This window comes from Electrophorus electricus, chromosome 11 (assembly GCF_041902795.1).
Source record: "Electrophorus electricus isolate QZ-2024a chromosome 11, ASM4190279v1, whole genome shotgun sequence".
NCBI lineage: Eukaryota > Metazoa > Chordata > Actinopteri > Gymnotiformes > Gymnotidae > Electrophorus > Electrophorus electricus.
In genome coordinates, this window is record NC_137507.1 from 2,980,001 (window position 1) to 2,997,500 (window position 17,500).

At 50.4% G+C, this 17,500-nt stretch overlaps 1 protein-coding gene and 1 long non-coding RNA gene across 3 annotated transcripts in view; one reads left to right on the top strand and one right to left on the bottom strand.

Annotated features, from left to right (window-relative positions):
- Positions 1-3,820, bottom strand: part of LOC145659958 (uncharacterized) — a 5,493-nt gene extending 1,673 nt beyond the window's left edge. Inside the window, exons 1-2 of the long non-coding RNA XR_014126151.1 lie at positions 3,581-3,820; positions 2,753-3,492 (exon numbers count right to left, since the gene is read on the bottom strand). This is a non-coding gene — a long non-coding RNA (uncharacterized LOC145659958). The remainder of the gene's footprint in view (positions 1-2,752; positions 3,493-3,580) is intronic.
- LOC118241762 (uncharacterized) overlaps positions 1-17,500 on the top strand; it is an 82,500-nt gene that overhangs the window by 57,908 nt on the left and 7,092 nt on the right. For both annotated transcript variants that reach the window (XR_014126150.1, XM_081723805.1), the window contains one exon: positions 17,402-17,475. Coding sequence is in view for 1 of the 2 variants with exons in the window: in XM_081723805.1 (XP_081579931.1) it covers positions 17,402-17,475 (74 nt within the window). In the remaining variant the exon portion in view is untranslated. The remainder of the gene's footprint in view (positions 1-17,401; positions 17,476-17,500) is intronic.

The following is a 17,500-nucleotide window of genomic DNA, read 5'->3' on the forward strand; positions in this document are numbered from 1 at the left end:
AAGTGCTTTCTGCCCCTGTATAGGATGCCCTGTCCCCTTCATTAGCACCACAAGTGCTGTCAGACGCGGCCCGGCTTGAGGAGGTCCGAGGAGGAGCGAGACAGCAGGAGTCTTAGACGCGGGCCCACTGCGGGACCGCCCTGCCGGTCCAGTGCTGCGCTGACACGGTCTGTTATTAGAGAGAACATTTAAGGAGACGTTGGCAGGTTGGGGTTCTCCAGCTGGTCGAAGCAGATCCCATCAGTCGGGCTCAGCTGTGTGTTTGGGGCACGGCTGCAAGCCCAGTGGAACTGGTGGAAGTAATGGAGACCTGAGTCTGCTCTCTCCGTGATGGTCTTCACACTTTTCTGCCCTAAGCGTTCAGGACTCCTGCAGCAGTGAGACTATTCAGCGCAGAACTCTTGAGAACTTTGTGCCGATGTCCGAGCATCATTTAGCCACCTGGCCTCTGTCCTCGTGAAAGGATCCCTAATTAAGCCCACATTAAAAGCGCCGCCAATTAAGCCGATATTAAACAGAGCCCTAATTAACCCGATATTGTGCCCATATTTCAGAGGAGAGAACAGAGTGCGGTTATAAATAGCCCGTGAGCCGGTGGTGCCAGACGCTCGCCGAGGCCTGGCACGGCACGGACTCCGGCGTGGGCCGCCCCGGTGATCTCTCCATGCGCTCGCATGCCCGCCCGGCCTGCCGCCCGGCCGCCTGGCTGCGGCCCAGCGACGCGGCGCTGTGGCCCACCTGGATGAAGGGCACCGTGACTCGCCCTTGACGCCGCGCCTCCCCTGTGAGAGAGCATATGGTCACGGAGCACCTTGAAGGGGGCGCGGGAGCTAGCAGGTCTCCGCGCGACCAGGGTCGGGGGGCCGGGCGCGGGCGAGGGGGCGGGCTATGGTCCTCCCACCCACTGGCCTACTAGCAGACCCTGTAACTGCAGATGAAGTTCAGCTCTGATGTAAGAAGCTCGGATTTAAACGTGTCGGAAATTTCGCGGCCAAAGCTTGGTGTCCTGTCGCGTGTCGTCAGGACCCGCGACCCGTTAGCCGGCAACCCGAACGGGAGAAAGGACGAATGAGTCCAAAATTAAATAAAAGGCCATCTTGCGATAATACAGTCGTAGTTTTCATGTGGTAGGCAGAGAAGGCGGGGGGCGCGATGAGCGGGTTGCGCGAGCTTGCCCGGGGGCGCTCTCGCGGGGATTCGCCGGGTGTTTTGTGAATGGGGAGGGCGCGCGCGTACATGCACGCCCGACCCCGGTGAGCCGCCTCCCTCATTACTCTCCTGCGAGAAACAAAGGCACAATGCAGCATTAAAAAGTGTCATCCCTCATCTGCAGGGCCACTGCCTGACACATTAGGAATTGGTATGCTCAATTAAGCACTGGCAGCCTCATTTTTCTGACACACACACACACACACACACACACTCACTCTATTTCCCCCTCTTCCTCTGTCTTACTCACACACAAACACGTTTTCTTTGCTTTGCACTAGTGAGCCACAAAATTTTGTTTATCATATATACACATCATTTACATTGCACTAACTGGAACACACAGGAGCAGGCAATGCTGAAATGAACTCACACACACACACACACAGACACACACAGACACACACATAACACATACAAACACACACCCACACACCCCCACACTCTCACACACTCATTCATCCATTCCTGACCTTCCTGACACTCGCAAACCCTTATCTTCCTGTGAGCAGTTAGGAAAAATGACAACTGTGTGTGTGTGTGTGTGTGTGTGTGTGTGAGAGAGAGAGAGAGAGAGACAGTAACAGATAGCGAGGCAGTGATGATCAGCATCGTGAGCTGCTGAAAGAGAGAGAGCACTCATCTTTTCAGACGGTTTTTCCTTGGCTTGCACCCCTCACCTCCCTGCCTGTCAGCGCAGGCGCGCCCACTCTGGCTGAGGGATTACACCCACTGAGTAAAGTGCTTCCCATAGCTACAGGGTCACTGGGTCACCTCACTGATAGAGACCCAAAGCCATCTTCCGAAGCACTAACCCCTGTCATCACTGGACACACAGACACGCGCACACACACACATTACTGGACATAGACATCATTATAAAAATACTCATTTCTGTGTACTACATAGCTTCTTTTTGTAATTCTAGTTTTAAAGCATGGTATGGCAAAACCTGATGTGTGTGTGTGTGTGTGTGTGTGTGTGTGTGTGCTAAAGCCCCATGTTGATGCACTAATGTGGTGAGAGGTGGCAAAGTCCAGAGAGAGAGAGAGAGAGAGACCGACAGAGACTAACACTAATCATAACAGCCGGCCGGTGGCTGAGATGAACTTGTTGTGTTGCTAATTACTGCAATTATGAGGATGCAGGGTGCTGATGAGTGTGTGTGTGTGTGTGCGCGCCATGGCAGGGGCGATTAAGTAGGGGATTAGCTGGCTGTCCTGAAGAGGGGGGCGGCACATCTCGAGACCAGCCCTGACCTTCTCATTTCATCCTCATTAGTATCTCATGTCAACAGAGCGTCTGCTCCTTAATCATCTGCTATCATCACACGCGCACACACACACACACACACAAACAGCTGCAAACACACACCTGCAAACACACGGACACAAATGTGCGTGTGCAAACAGGACCAAGTTCCTTCAAGGGCAGCCAGCCTGCCTCCCGCGCCCTGAGCTAATCTGTCACTGAGATGAAAGGGAAGCGGTCAGACAGCCTCTGCTCGAACTGGGCTCGCACGGTGACGTCTCACATCTGTCACCTTTTACACGGAGCCTGCCGTAACAGAGATGACACGTGGTGGTGTGCGTTGCTGCGCTGTCCGCCGTGGCTGCCGTATGTGTAGGCTCATCTGTTTGTGTCAGAGTGTGCATGCCACAGCCAGTCCCAGGCAGGCCAGCGTAAATGAGGCCCATTCATTTCTCACGGGTGGCATATGGCAGGGTGTCCAGCCACGCAGAGTCCATCACAACCGGTGCAGGCCGCTGTGTGTCCCTGGCGTGGCTGGGTGTGTCCCTGGAATGGCTGGGTGTGTCCCTGGAATGGCTCATCTGTCGTAGGTGTAGAGTCATGTGATCCGACGGGTAGAACGCGTTCCGCAGAATAAACGCACTGGTGTTGCAATCATTCCTTCTTGCGTTTGTGTAAATCAGCAGTTTTGTAACCTTTATTGTTACTTAGAACTCAAATACAAATATCCTAGATATTTTCCTAATAAAGTTGCAAATGTTGTCGTTTAACGGAATTAGTTATTTGGGGGACAGCCGAGTCTCTCGTCACAAGACGCATGCGCGGCGGAAAAGCTCCCCTCCCAGCCTTCTCGCCTCTGCTTTGAAGACTCGCGCGCTGTCCTCTGAGCGCGTCTGCGCCGACGTGAACGTCCCCGTGGACTCGCGCGTGCGCGCGCGCGCGCTTGCTTGTTGTCGCGGAAGTGAGGAAGCACGTCGAGGGCGTGTTTTCATCGCTGCGCTGTTGTGGCGCGGCCCCGAGACACGCTCCTCACTGCACGAAACGAAACAAACAACCGTCAAAAGCACCGTCTCGGGCGAACCGCTGTAACGACCAGCAAGTCCGAAAGAAAACATCTTACGTCAGACCATCAGCAGCGATCGGCACGCGGCGCACCTCCTGTGCGCGTGTCCGTCGGCGCTCCTCCCGTGCGCGTGTCCGTCGGCGCTATATCTGGCGAGCCTTCTGGCCTCGTCCAATAGGAAGGAACACTGGTGAACTTCCCTAAACACGGAGCTTTCACCGGCTCCGCATAAACCAAAAATATGTGTAAGTAGCGTCTAGACCAAGTTATACAGATATAGTTATACAACAAAACAGACATGTGAGCACAGTCGGACACTAAAGAACGCAACAGGAAGTAGGGTTGTTTTGACACGTCCCTAATAGGCACGTTTCGGGAGAGACTGCTGTCATACACATCACACCTTTCATACATCAGTAGTGTCGTTAAATCTACACAGTGGGTATGTTGATGGATTTGTTAATTAGTTGTTAATTACTTTCCTATGATGATTAGTTAGCATGAATTAATTTGACCTTGGTCTATGTTCTATAGTAAGAGAGAACTATCCTGCACCAGTTCTCTCTCTCTCTCTCTCTCTCTCTCTCTCTTTGTCTCATTCATTCTCTTTCATTTCAACATTTTCTCTCTCTCCCCCTCCACCTCTCCCTGCACCACCCCCCAGAGAACTGACGCTCTCCAGCTAAATGAAACAAACTCGCAAACACTCTGCGAAACTCACACACTGGCAAACGTACTCCCAAACGTCCCTCCTTCCAGTGGCAGACTGGAAAGACGAATGGGTTTGGCTCTGCTGTTTCACTGGGGTGTGGAGTGAGTTGCCCGGCGGGGTGGCGATGAGCCACGGGCTGCCGGGTCGTCCGCCACAAGCCCTGTGATCAGCAGGTTCATTCCTCCTTCAGTTCACCCATCACGACAGTGCCTCCACCCATCCTCCACCCCCCAAAAAAAACTTTCTGTCCAAGATCACACTCTTTGCTGACATGAGTCAGCTCGGCGAGACCAAGAACTGGAATGGTGGCTTTCTCATAAAAATATAAACACTCGACGATCGTATGGTCCAGATAGCTCATAAGCAGTGGTCTACACAAGTGAGTGTTTACGAGGCCATGGTTCTGTGTGCCAATCGTAACAGGGGTCGTTAAATATCTCTCCAGTGCAAACTTATTACCATATAACCATATACGAACCAATAGGTTCCATCTGCTGCCACATTCCTGGCCCCGCCCCAAAGAGCTAGCTTGTCACTGGCTGGCTTCCCATGTCAATCACAGCGTGATGGATGAGGTGAGAGGTCTTGAACCCTTCTCCCCAGGGTTTGGCCCCTCTCGCCCGCGGCCGCATCTGAAGGGCTCGCGTCAGACGGGCCGCTTCGGAGCGCGAGACATGCGGCTCCCATCCGAATGGCCCATGGCCAGGAGAGGCGAGAGCTCATAAACGCCGTGGTAACCCCACGCGCCAATCTCGTGTCCATTGGCTGAGTCCTGCCGGACGGAGTCGGGGTGGGTGGAGACGGCCAATGTAACGGAGGTCCGGGGGGGTTCTCTGTCACTCTCTCAATCCCTTGAACGAATCTTCGCATCTGGGCCCTGACCCGACGCCTGCTTCTGACCTCCAGCAGGTGCTCCGCACACAGGACCTCCTGGGACTGCAGCCTAACCTGAACTAATGCTGGATCAGTATTGCTTCTTAAAAAGTTTTAAAAAAAAAACCAAAAAAACAAAAAAAACCAGACACCTGAGAAATTTCATCCCGGGTCAGTATTCATTTTATGAAACGATCTCAGAGCGGGGCAGTCAAAAGTCCTCGGATACACCCACTTACACACCCAACGCGGGCTGAGATTGATCTGTAGGGGGGGATAAACAAATAAATAAATGTATAAACCGTCAGCACACCATGGAGGCAGGTCCTCCTGACGTGGCCGTAGATCACAACGATCTCTCAGCTTTTGCTTTGGCTTTTTTTGTTGTTGTTGTCAGGAAATACCCAATTCGCCTTATTTAATCAAACTGGCAGCCCAGCGCGGCCTGCCGGGCATCTCTGCCCCGTCAACCCCCAGCCCCTGCGGGAGACCCCCTTGATTTACGCCCCTCACTGCCTTTATGAATGCATGTGTCGTCCCCTCGTGTCTGCGCTGGCACCTAAAGTGATGGGAATTTTACGCTTTTGATAACTATGTGACTTTCCCTTTTGCCCGGGATTGATGGGTCATAAATCAGGCCATCCAGACAGCGGCTTCCAGAGGTTAAATCTACCCGAAGGGGTTCGCTGGCCAGGGAAGCACCAAAACAGCTTTATTAAAAGGTTAGGCCAAAAAAGGAGACTTAAAAAAAACCTTTCAGTTAATTTTATCATATATGTATATCTTCCCAAATTAAAAACACAGATCTTTGCTGCAGTTTGTTGCTCTGTCATGTCCTGAACGGACGTTCTGGGGGCCACGACCGGAGCTACACCGGCGCAGCGTGGCCGCTGCGATTAGGAGCTGGCATGGGCAGAGGGCTCCGGCCCAAACCCAAACGGCACCCGGGCCCTCTGGGATCAGTCCGCCCGGCATGAGAAAGCGAGCCGCGGAGCCTCATATGCATATGAAATATCGACCTGATTCAGACGAGATTTAAACTTCTCCTTTGCCCGCTTCTCTGACAAACCTACTGTTTTGGCATTGTTGCCCCGGACCTCCGGGTTACCTAGGCGATGACATTAAACAAGTAGAAAATGCCTTGTTATGTGATAAAGTCAAAGAAAGATGACGCATCTCACCCTGTGAATGTATCTGAGACAGGACGTGAGGAAATGTCAAGCGTTTCAAAAGAGACCTGCAGTAAACTGTGGTTATGGAGACTATAACGAATTTCTCCCTTGGTAAAAGGTCTCTTTGTTCGAACCCCGCTGGTCGCTCTGCTGTGGTGAATGTTATGAGGAGTGAAGGAGGAGTGTGTGTGTGTGTGTGTGTGTGTGTGTGTGTATGTACACATTTGTGGCTGTGTGTGCGCGTGTGTGTGTGTGTGTGTGTGTGTGTGTGTGTGTGTGTGTGTGTGTGTGTGTGTGTGTGCTTGACGCTGTATAAGCTTATGTGTGTGTGTGTGTGTGTGTGTACACATTTGTGGCTGTGTGTGTGTGTGTGTGTGTGTGTGTGTGTGAAACTAAGCGCGTGTGCAGTAGCGCGTCCAAAAGCAAGGGGGAGAAAATGGGAGATTGTGACAAGAATGCTACGGTGAAGGAGTGTGTGTTGGCATGGCCACTTGGCCCGGGCACAAAGCACGGAGCTGGCTGGCAGCGGTGTGAAGGGCCCCGTTGCACACATTAGCTGCCTGTTCCGAGTCCGTCGGAAAGGAAACTGAGGCCGAAGTGTCTCGCAGGTGCTGGAATAATGGTGTTACAAATGATCCGATGGCATTGCGCTGCTTCGGGCCGAGCGGGGAACTTCGATGTGTGTTTGCGAGTGTGTTGTGAGATTCAAAAACACCCATGAGTTGATATTGTCCTTTGTCTACCTTATTCTCTCTCTCTCTCTCTCTCTTTCTCTCTCTCTCCCACTCACACACATACAGAATGATTCTCTCACCTACAGCTGCAGCATGGGCGAGCTTTTGAGCAGGGCTGTGTTGTCCTGCACGGTCATGTGTGTCCTGCAGCCCGAGACAGCTGGACGTTGACCTCGCGCGAGTCCAGCGGACACATCCAGACCATCGTACTCTCGACAGCCCCAGCTTCCACTCCCCAGGGTCATTTCCTGTTTTGCTCTTAATTGAGAGTGTTCTGGAAAAATCATTACTATATTAATGATTTAACACAAAGTAACTACCTGCTTTTTTCAAGTGGAAGGGGAGATTTGGCCTCGATCGATAGGCAAGCTCGCTCATTACAAGGGCAAAGTTATAGTAATTAGGCAGACACCAATAACTTTAAATGATCTTTATTTTTAATTGCATATTATCAGGAACCACAGACTGCACCTAAGCATAAATGTGAGATAATCATGAGAAGAAGAAAAAAAAAGATTAATTTGCCTCACTTGGTTTTTACCTACCAGTTACAAGCTGCATTATTACTTATCCACTGTGCGGTTCATCCTTCTGTGTGGTCTCTCTCTCTCTCACTCTCGCTCTCTCTCTCTTTCCCTCTCGTCCTTCCTCCATGCGTATTGCGCATTGTATTAATACTATCCAAACCTACTGAGGCGCAGAATTCCACACACCTATCAGAGCCGATCATGGATTAATCCAGGGTTAGACGGGACTGTTTGCGCCCACCCTGTTATCTCCATTGGTGTGACACTTCTGCTTTGATCTCAGACCAAATAACAGTTAAGACGGCCTCTTCCTCTGCATGAACACGATGCGCTGGCCATAAAGAAGAGAGATCCAACCCCCCACAGCTGGGGCGTTTTAACGGCCGTAGTACCACAGGGGGAACGAATCCCAAAACGGGAGAGAGCACAAACTTTTCTCTGATAAGCTGGAAGACCTACATAACAGCGCTCCAACCATCAGATGGCAATATGGCAAACATGGTGATGATCGTTGGAGCAGGCTCATTTGAATGGGGCCCTCGGTATGGAGCATCCAAAGTGCGAGTGAGCCAATCGGCTATCGGATATGGCCCAGGAGACATGAATATGAATGATTATGAAAATGAAATGAAGGATCAACGAGCAGCCATCTGCTAGCTCTTCTTGGAGAAGTGGCCTCTCACGTAGCCACTCAGACAGAGGGAGAGAGAAAGAAGATAAGAAAAAATGATAGAGACAGGAAAAAGAGAGAGGGAGAGAAAGGGTATACGTACACAGACAAAGAAGAAACAAACAAAAAAGGAATGAGAGAAAGAGAGAGAGAGGGAGAGCGAGCGAGCTACGGAATGCCTGGTTGGCACGCTTTCTCTGAGAGAATGCGAGCCAAGAGTGGCGATCCTCATACCACACACACACACACACACACACAGCGCGCGCGCTCCCCGCCCAATGCCCGTCTCCTGCGCTTTCCCCCGAGCTCTCTCCGATGCGGTGGCAGATTGCAGACTCAATTACTCCCCTGTCAGGTGATTATCTGCCGCTCGTAATGTAATCTCCCATTCACACGTAGCATATTTCAATTACCACCCGCCAAAGAGGGGGGGTGGGGGGGGGAGAAAAAGAAAAAACAAGCTGCGTATTCAAATGGCCGATCACCTCGCCGCCGCCGAACAATGTCAACTGTACGGGAACCGCAGCCGAAGGCAATTACACATGTGTTCCGAGCCAATTATGATCGCTCTCATGCAGCCATTTCTGCCACCAGCCAGGGAGCGTTCGGGGGGAGGGGGGGATTAATTTAATGACAATATGCTTGCTGTACGACACCCGGCCCACACACACACATCCCCGCCGCCGAGCTGGGCCGCTGTGTGCAGAAGCTGGCTGAGACCCATTAGGCCTGATAGGAAGCCATTACGGCTCAGGGAAGAGCCGCACGGGGAGCAGCGGCGGAGCCGTAGCTCACCCCAGTGCATGCTGCGTGGCAACGGAAGACGCTGAGTTTCAGACCATGACGTGCCCGCATGTGTGTACGCAGAGCCAAACACGCGCGCGTGCGCACACACACACACACACACACACACACACACTTCCTCATACTGCTCTATACAGCAAGAGCCTTGTGACCCCATCGTCTGAGCTCATCCATTGCCTCATTAGAACCGTGAGTTGACCTAGGCACACTGGTGAGGACAGCCGCAGGACAGGGATAGTACTGGTATAGACCGCACTGGGACGGGGACAGTACTGGTCTGGAGAGTACTCGGACAGTGACAGTACTGATTTGCACAGCACTGGGTCAGGGACGGGGACAGTACTGGTCAGGACCACACTGGGACGGAGAGAAAACCGAAGATGTCACACAAGTTCCAGAGTATTTCTCAGTAGTGAGGCGCTAAGTGTTGAGCTAAGCGGAAAACGTTTGGTAAGTCCGTTTCTGTAAAAGTCGTTTTGAGAAATCATGAAACTCAACAAAAGGTCACCAAAAAGTAAAACAGCAGTTCATGAAAAGTAAAACCACCCATCTCAAAATGAACAGAACTCTAACATATATTTTTATATATTTGGAGTACAAAGCTGAGAAAATCTCTCACATATATTATTGTGCAATTTTAAAATTATTTTTATGTAGTGGTGCACTGCTGAGGCTACAGGGATACTTCGGTTTGGACGTTTCAGTCTGAACTGACTACTTTGTCATTTACAAAAGAAAAACAGACATGTGTGCATGTGTATGCAATATTTGTGTACATGTGAGTGCAAACACCAGGCGCACGCAGTGAGATGTTGTTTTGCAACCGGAGTGAGTTCCCCACCGGGCCTGGGAGAGCAGACGTGGCTCTCCTGTCTCGAACCTGACCAAGGCAGACATGGACGAGGTTCTTACGCGATGTAATAACGCATTAAAACATGATGAATGCGTCGGAGCTCCACCCGGCAACAAGCAATGCCATGGCGATGCATTATACCGCGCGGTATTGGTTGTCAGGGAGGGAAGGGGGGGCGCTCGGCTAGATTCGGACCCCTGCGCTGGGAGATGAGGGATGGGCGTCTTGTAAGCAAGTGACAAGCGTCCCAGGTGACAATTCCTAATCCATCATAGGGCTGTTAGAGGCGGCGGCCGGAGAGAGAGGGGACGAGGGGAACGCCGACAGCTGCTCCGCGCCAATCCACTTCATAATGTGAAGGGCTGTCCACAGCAGAGGCAGGAGCTCAGAGAGTGAGGGAGAGAGGGAGAGGGAGAGAGAGAGAGAGGGAGAGGGAGAGAGAGAGGGAGAGGGAGAGAGGGAGATGGAGAGAGAGAGGGAGAGGGAGAGAATGATGTATCACATGAAACACATAAACATGAGTTAAGCAGTTAAACAAAACATCAGAAATGCTCTTCACAGAAACACACACACACACACACACACACACACCATTCAGACTTCTTTCTTATAAAAGCTCTGTTTCTCCTTTCCCAACTGCTCTCTATGCTGATGTGAGGACCATGGAGGGCCAGTGAGGAGCACCCTCACCTCCACCTCCACCTCCACCCTCACCCACACCCCCACACCCACCCTTTATGGTGGTTGGTTCAGGGCTGCCTGGGCCGATTTGTTATGCACCATTCTGTGTCTTCTCCCTCTTACTGTAAGTGTACTCTGAGCACAATGCTAAGTTTGGGTCAGAGGTCGCAGACTATCCGCAGTTCCTCTCTGTAGGCTGGTGATCTGTGATCTCTTGACTTTGCAATGTGTGTGCGTGTGTAAGTGTGTGTAAGTGTGTGTGCTCTCTCACTTCCATGTAGTTGGGAGCATGCCACAGACTTCCTCTCACTCCAGTGCATCCATTTGTGTGTAAACGTGTGTGTGTGTGGGTGTGTGTATGAGAGACAGCGCTATGCATGTTCCTGTTAACCTCTTCATTGAGTTGAGGACAGTAAGCACTAATTTGTCATTTATTCGGGCTCCACACCCACTTCCTTATGACAGTCTCATAGTTTGGTCACTAAACACATCATGAGAAAGTTTTGCTCATAGAAACGACACAAACACTGAAACACATGCTTTTTTTCATCCTCACTTGTCATGAGCTCAACTTAGACACACACACACACACACACACACACACACACAAGCTGTGGCTGGAAGGCAGATAGGGCGATTAGTGGAGTTCAACCTGCCACCTTCTGGTCACTACCGTGTGTCATTTCTGCCTGCCCTGGGCCAAATGGAATCGCGATCAACACACACACACACACACACACACACACACACACACCACACGCACACACCGCACCCGCCCCCTTCGTTTTAAACACACTGAAGGTCACCAGGGACGACTGCCTGGAGAAGAACTCAGCAGAGAGAACTCCAGCAGGCTCACAAAAGAGTGGAGTAACATTGGGGTGGGGATCAATAGCAGCATAAAAGTGACTTAGTTTGTGTCATAAACCATGAGAAAGTGCTCGGGGATGGTGAGAACCAGGCTCTCAATTTAATCTCCACAAAAGCTACACTGTACTGATGAAGTGATCTGAGAGAAAGAGGGAGAGAGGATGAAGGAGAGAATGAGAGAGAGAGAGAGAGAGAGAGAGAGAGAGAAGGGCAATAAACTATAATACAGACACTTAATTGTCATATTAAAGACTCTCTCTGTGGCATGCTAGAGTGTAGGTCCAGTTTATCATTTGGCAAAATGGCTACAGTAATCAAACCACAATTAAAATCGTCTCAGGATCGTCCCAGAGACTTTGCCGACCCCTCCCGATCGTATGCTTCACGCTGTAAATCATAAAACGTCACGGCATGCGTAATGTTTTATGGCCAAGCGGTTATGGTTTTATGACGCTAATTCAGCCGGCCGGGTCCGTTTACACAAGGCGGTGGGCAGGGATTGGGGGCGCCAGGCCTCACAAGGGGGCAGTCGCTACGGCTGGAAGCTGCCGTTGCTGGCTTCATCTCCTCAAGGGCCGTCAAGCTAAACTATAGATTGATATTATGGCGTTATTATGCTTTTTTGTGAGGTTGCGGTACGCATCACGGTTCTGTATGTTCAGTCAGTATTGAATTATGTGGTGCTGGAAATGCCTAGGGAATGGACTGTGTGTGTGTGTGTGTGTGTGTGTGTGTGTGTGTGTGTGTGTGTGGTGAGAGGCGATGGCCCCTGTCTGTCATAGATCTTCTCAGCAGGTCCGTGTGTTAAGCCTGCGTTAGATGTCAGCTCATCATGGGCCAAAGTAGTCGTGACACAGGCTAAATGGGGGACAGATCGTGCTGACAGAGAGCTGGAACACAGGCGGGACCCAGATGCTGACCCTTCCCCCAACTCCCCTCTCCCCAGGAGGAGGTGACATCGAACCAATCACCCTGTCACTCTTCTGGGTCACTGATTTGACAGGGTCACATCATAACCAACACTGCACCCATGTAGCTCCATGCTGTCTACACACCGATACCACCCAGTTGGAGAAAACAAGCTTTGTGTGTGTGTGTGTGTGTGTGTGTGTGTGTGTGTGTGTGTGTGTGTGTGTGTATGTGCTTACTGTGTGTGTACTTGAGAGTCCTCACCGTGAACTGCTGGTCTCTCTGGCCACTTGAAGTTTGCAAATGCAAGAGATAACATTTAAAGCACATGACCTCTCTATTAATGAGCCACTGGACCTTTGGTGCAACCCGGTAACTCACTGCTCATATGGGACAGGAATTCCTCCACCTGTCTGCTTTTTCTCTCCCGTTTTGAAAAATATCTCCATCAAAACCGATCCGTGTACGCCTGTCCCTCTGCCTAACTTTGCAGACCCTTACAAGAAGCCCCAAACTACGACGAAGACTGACGTTTTCATTCCTGCTCCGTGGAGGACATTTAAAATGATGGATGGAGAGAGAAGTGTGTGTAAGTGCTTGCACAGGGGTTGTGCATGTTTTTCCAGACGGAGCTTTTACTGGGAGAGATCGCGTGGGGGGAGGTGGAGTAAAGGCGTTGGGAGGGACACGGTGGGGGGGTGGGGGTTGTAGGGCAGCATTCAAACATGACTGGCAGCTTTACGGTGGCCATAAAGCCTCCCCATAGAGACAAGCACATACTTATATCAGAGAGGCTCACGTCTCCAGCTCACGCAGGCATGGGGCCATAATGTCAGACAGAAGCAGAGAATGTTATCATCTGCTTTACGGGGCTAGTGTTACACACACACACACACACATGCACGCATGCATATGCAATGAAATGTACAGACACGCATAAATACAAACCCATGCACACATATACACACACGCACACACACATATGCAATGAAATGTACAGACACACATACATACAAACCCATGCACACATACACACACACACGCACGCATACGCAAAGAAATGTACTGACACACATATATACAAACCCATGCACAGACACTTAGACACACACACACACACACACACACACTTCCAGGGAAACCCGGTCAAATTTTATTGCTATAGTCTAATCACTCAGGGTTGTTTACACACTCTATTTATTTGTTTTCCAGTAAGTTTTCATATTTCCTGAAACTGTGACTTGTATTCCATCATATTTGGCATGTCCTTCTATGCCTTTCTGAAGGGTTTCCAGAATCAGGTGCCAACCCTCACGATAACTCCGCCGCTGTGTTCTGCAGCTTTGCTGATTAGACAAACTGCATGGAGTCTTCACAAACCAGGAAGCCAGTTAGAGTGATTTGGAAAAAAAATTAAAAATTCAGTGAGTGACTGAATATTAAATATAACTGCTAAAATGTATTACATTTAACTTTCATATTTACACCATTTGGCAGACGCCTTTGTCTAGATCGGCTTACAGAAGTGCTTTGCAGTCTTTATCAGATATTTACCCTTATATGACAACGGATAGCTCAGAGTTGAGAACACCAAGGCCCTGACTGGAGTGGAAAAGAAGACAGTTAAAGATTGTTTAAGTTCATATTTAAGTGCTTAGTGACTCAGTGAAGAGGTGAGTCTTCACTCTTTGTTTGAAGACAGCCAGTGACTGTGCAGACAGCCCAGGGAAGTTCATTCCACCACCTGGGTGCCAGGACAGAGAAGAGTCTCGGTCTTCTTTACGTCTTCAGGGACAGAGGATGAGGCCGTGCAGTGCCGGGGCCTCAGAGGCAGAGTGCGTGACATATATTCCGCATGTGCAGTAGTAAATATCCGTGGCATGGTCCTCAACTTCCAGAGTAAATCTCTACAGGATTGTTCTTCAGCACTACTCTTCCTGTAATGGGATATGAATTAGAGGACGTGTTTTCTTCCTGCTCTTGTGCCGGAGCACGGGCCGTGATGAAATACGGACAGATGACACCTCGCCCGATGGCTTTGTAATTCAGTCTGCAGTGTGGAGCTGTCCGCTCCGGCCCTGTGCTTTCACCAGCAACCCCCACCCGCCCCCGCCTAGCAGACAGCTCTCCGTCTAGCCGATAAATCCGCGTGACAGCTGGCGCAACGCTCCCGTGACCGGCGACGCGGCCCGGTTTTCCAGGCCCTGACAGGGCCTTGTATTGAGTATGATAACACTTACTTCGTCTTCATCCGGAGAGGGAGCACAATATCAATCCGTCTGATGATCCGGCAAAGCGAGGCGAGCACTTCTGTATCAATCTTCATACGCCCGCTGCCCGCTGCCTAAGAAGAGGCCCACGAATAGGATCATTCAATCACAGCGTGCTGGCTGCCTGCACTCCGCCTCTCGCCCACTCGAGCGGTCTGGACTTCCCATCAGGCTTTCTCCCTCTCTCCCTCCTTCTCTCTCAATCCCTCTCTCTCTCACTTTTTCTTTCTTTCCCTCTCTCACTCTCACTCCCTCTCTCCCTCCTTCTCTCTCAATCCCTCTCTCTCTCACTTTCTCTATCCTTCGCTCGCTCTCTCTCTCTCTCTCTCTCTCTCTCTCTCTCTCTCTCTCTCTCTCTCTCTCTCTTTCTGTCCATCTATGTCTCCATCTCCATGCCCCCCCCCCCCCCCCCTCTTGTCCTTGGTCTGTCAGGGAGCATTAAACGCCTTTCCGAAACTCCCTCTACCTGTTCATACACAAATTCGACAGGATGTGGAACAAGCGTGCAGTGCAAACATGTCCAGAGCACAGCCCTGTCCCACCCTCACGCTGTCCGTCGGTCCTCCGCCGGGTCTGGGTGTCTCTTAGTCCCTCTTACTTGTTTGATGCTTGCATTACATTCATTTTCACCTTGCTGAATATTGTCCCCCTGACTTGGAGGGCATTGTTGTTACAAAAAATAAGAATCACATTGAGTGCATGTTTTATGCAAGATGGCAATTGCTCTTGCATGTGTGTGTGTGTGTGTGTGTGTGTGTGTGTGAAAGGGAAGGAAATACATAGATTACTAAGAACATGTTTGCCCTGGAATTTGAGTGTATTGTAAAATGTATGGCACTGTGTGACTGTGTTGTGTCCATCAGTGCTATGGCACTGTATGTTGTGCAGTCTGTCTGTCTGTCTGTCTGTCTGTCTGTCTGTCTGTCTGTCTGTCTGTCTGTCTGTCTGTCTGTCTGTCTGTCTGTCTGTCTGTCTGTCTGTCTGTCTGTCTGTCTGTCTGTCTGTCTGTCTGTCTGTCTGTCTGTCTGTCTGTCTGTCTGTCTGTCTGTCTGTCTGTTCAGTGCCTAATGCAATGTCTCTAATTTACTTTTTCCAAGCATAATTATGCCACAATCACCAAACTATTATAGAGCTCATCCTGTGTAGGGGAAGAGAAAAGAAAAAGACCTTTCTTTGCGCCTGAGCGTGGAAGGAGAGGCCCCGGGCGCCTGCCCGAGAGCCGCTCTCTGGCCGAGGCAGAGCAGTTCGGCGCGGGCCGCAGACCGCGTAAGATATGGCTCTATCAACAGGCACTCGGCAATCAACTTTAACTTGTCAGTTTTGATCTATCCGGTTATCGCTGCAGGTTGTTTGGCAATGTCTAATGTTCTGTGAAGATGGGCCTTTCATATTCTTTATCGCTCCCCCCCCCCCACCCCCCCCACACACATACACACACGCTTTTTTTTGTGCCTCCATCAAAAGAGATGCTTTGTGAAAACCATAGAAAGGGGAATGGAAAGGATAAAACTGCAATGGAGTTTAACCCTTTCAAGCATCATCACTGCAGAGCCCCAGGGCTGCGAAAACCCACATCACTGAGCTGGTAATTGGTTCCTCTAAATCTGCTGAGTACAGAGAAACGAGAACACCCTTTTTCATCAGAGCTAAGAAAATAAAGAGGAAAAAACCCTAAATAGCATGACCATCTCACTGTCCCTGTGCCGGTCCTCTGTCCATGATGGACGCTCAGCAACCATCAAGCCAGCGGCCTTCGGTTGTTCCTGTTATTTTAAAGTGTTGCCTACCGAGCCACACTATTTTACTGCATTTCCGCGGCGAATATGTTCGTACGTGTGAAAGTCATGCTTTTCCTTTTACGTGGGTTAGCGCTGAAGCTTCGCCGCTGAGCAAGACGTCCACACCCAACCTCGCGAGCTGGCCCGCTACCTCATTGAGAAGGAAAGCCGCGCGCTCTCCAAAAACAGAGAAACGGAGCACGGCCACGCGCTCCGCTTTGACCAATTTGTCCCCATCGCTCACTTCATATAAACACTGAGCGATCTGGCGTGGTCGGGCCCCGCGGTCTTGAGGGGATTTTTATATTCGGCCGTTTCATTATACGACTCTTTTTTGGGGAGGCGGGGGCGACGACTCTGTGGGCGCCTTTGGCTTTGAAACTCACAGATTTAGCGCTGTGGTATTGGCTCATTTTTCATATCCATTGTTGGCTTGTCAGGGTGTCATAGCTCCTCCAGAGAGCCGTTAGATCAGTCCAGATGGATAAATCATCTCGGATCTGACACACTCATTTAATTTGCGCAGCTCCGCTGCAGCAGGCTGCTTATTAATTGAAAAATCCCCGCTCCGTTCACTGAGTGAGAACATTCCACCTTTTTATTTCATTTTTATTAACATGGATATTCCGTATGATTTCCCCCAGCAGCCTGTTGACTGCTAGCCAGGCACTTTGTCATTTATCATCATATGCTATATTTGTCAATCGGCTGACTTTTCTTTTTAACCCCTCTCCCAAAAAAAGGTCTTTAAGAAAATGACTTTGCATATAAAGAAAGCGTGAGACTTTGTGACTATATTTATATAAAACGCCACGCGTCCTGCCACACTATGGCGGTTTCGAACTCCGCATCCCGCGTTATTGTTTTCCATCTGTGAAATAAAGTAACAGGTACTTAATGTACCAAAAACAATTTGTCTGGCCGTTATTTTCCCATTGAAGGCGTGCACGGCTGGCTGAGACCTCCCTTTATCTCAGCGAGGCTAATACATTTTCACACTGCGCTCCGGTGCTTTCATTTTACAGCCGACGAGCTCAGCGGCCTCACGCTGAGGCTGAAATGGGACCCCAGTCACTACGGCCCCGCCGAGTGTGTGTAGGTAAGTGTGCAGAACAAATGCTGAA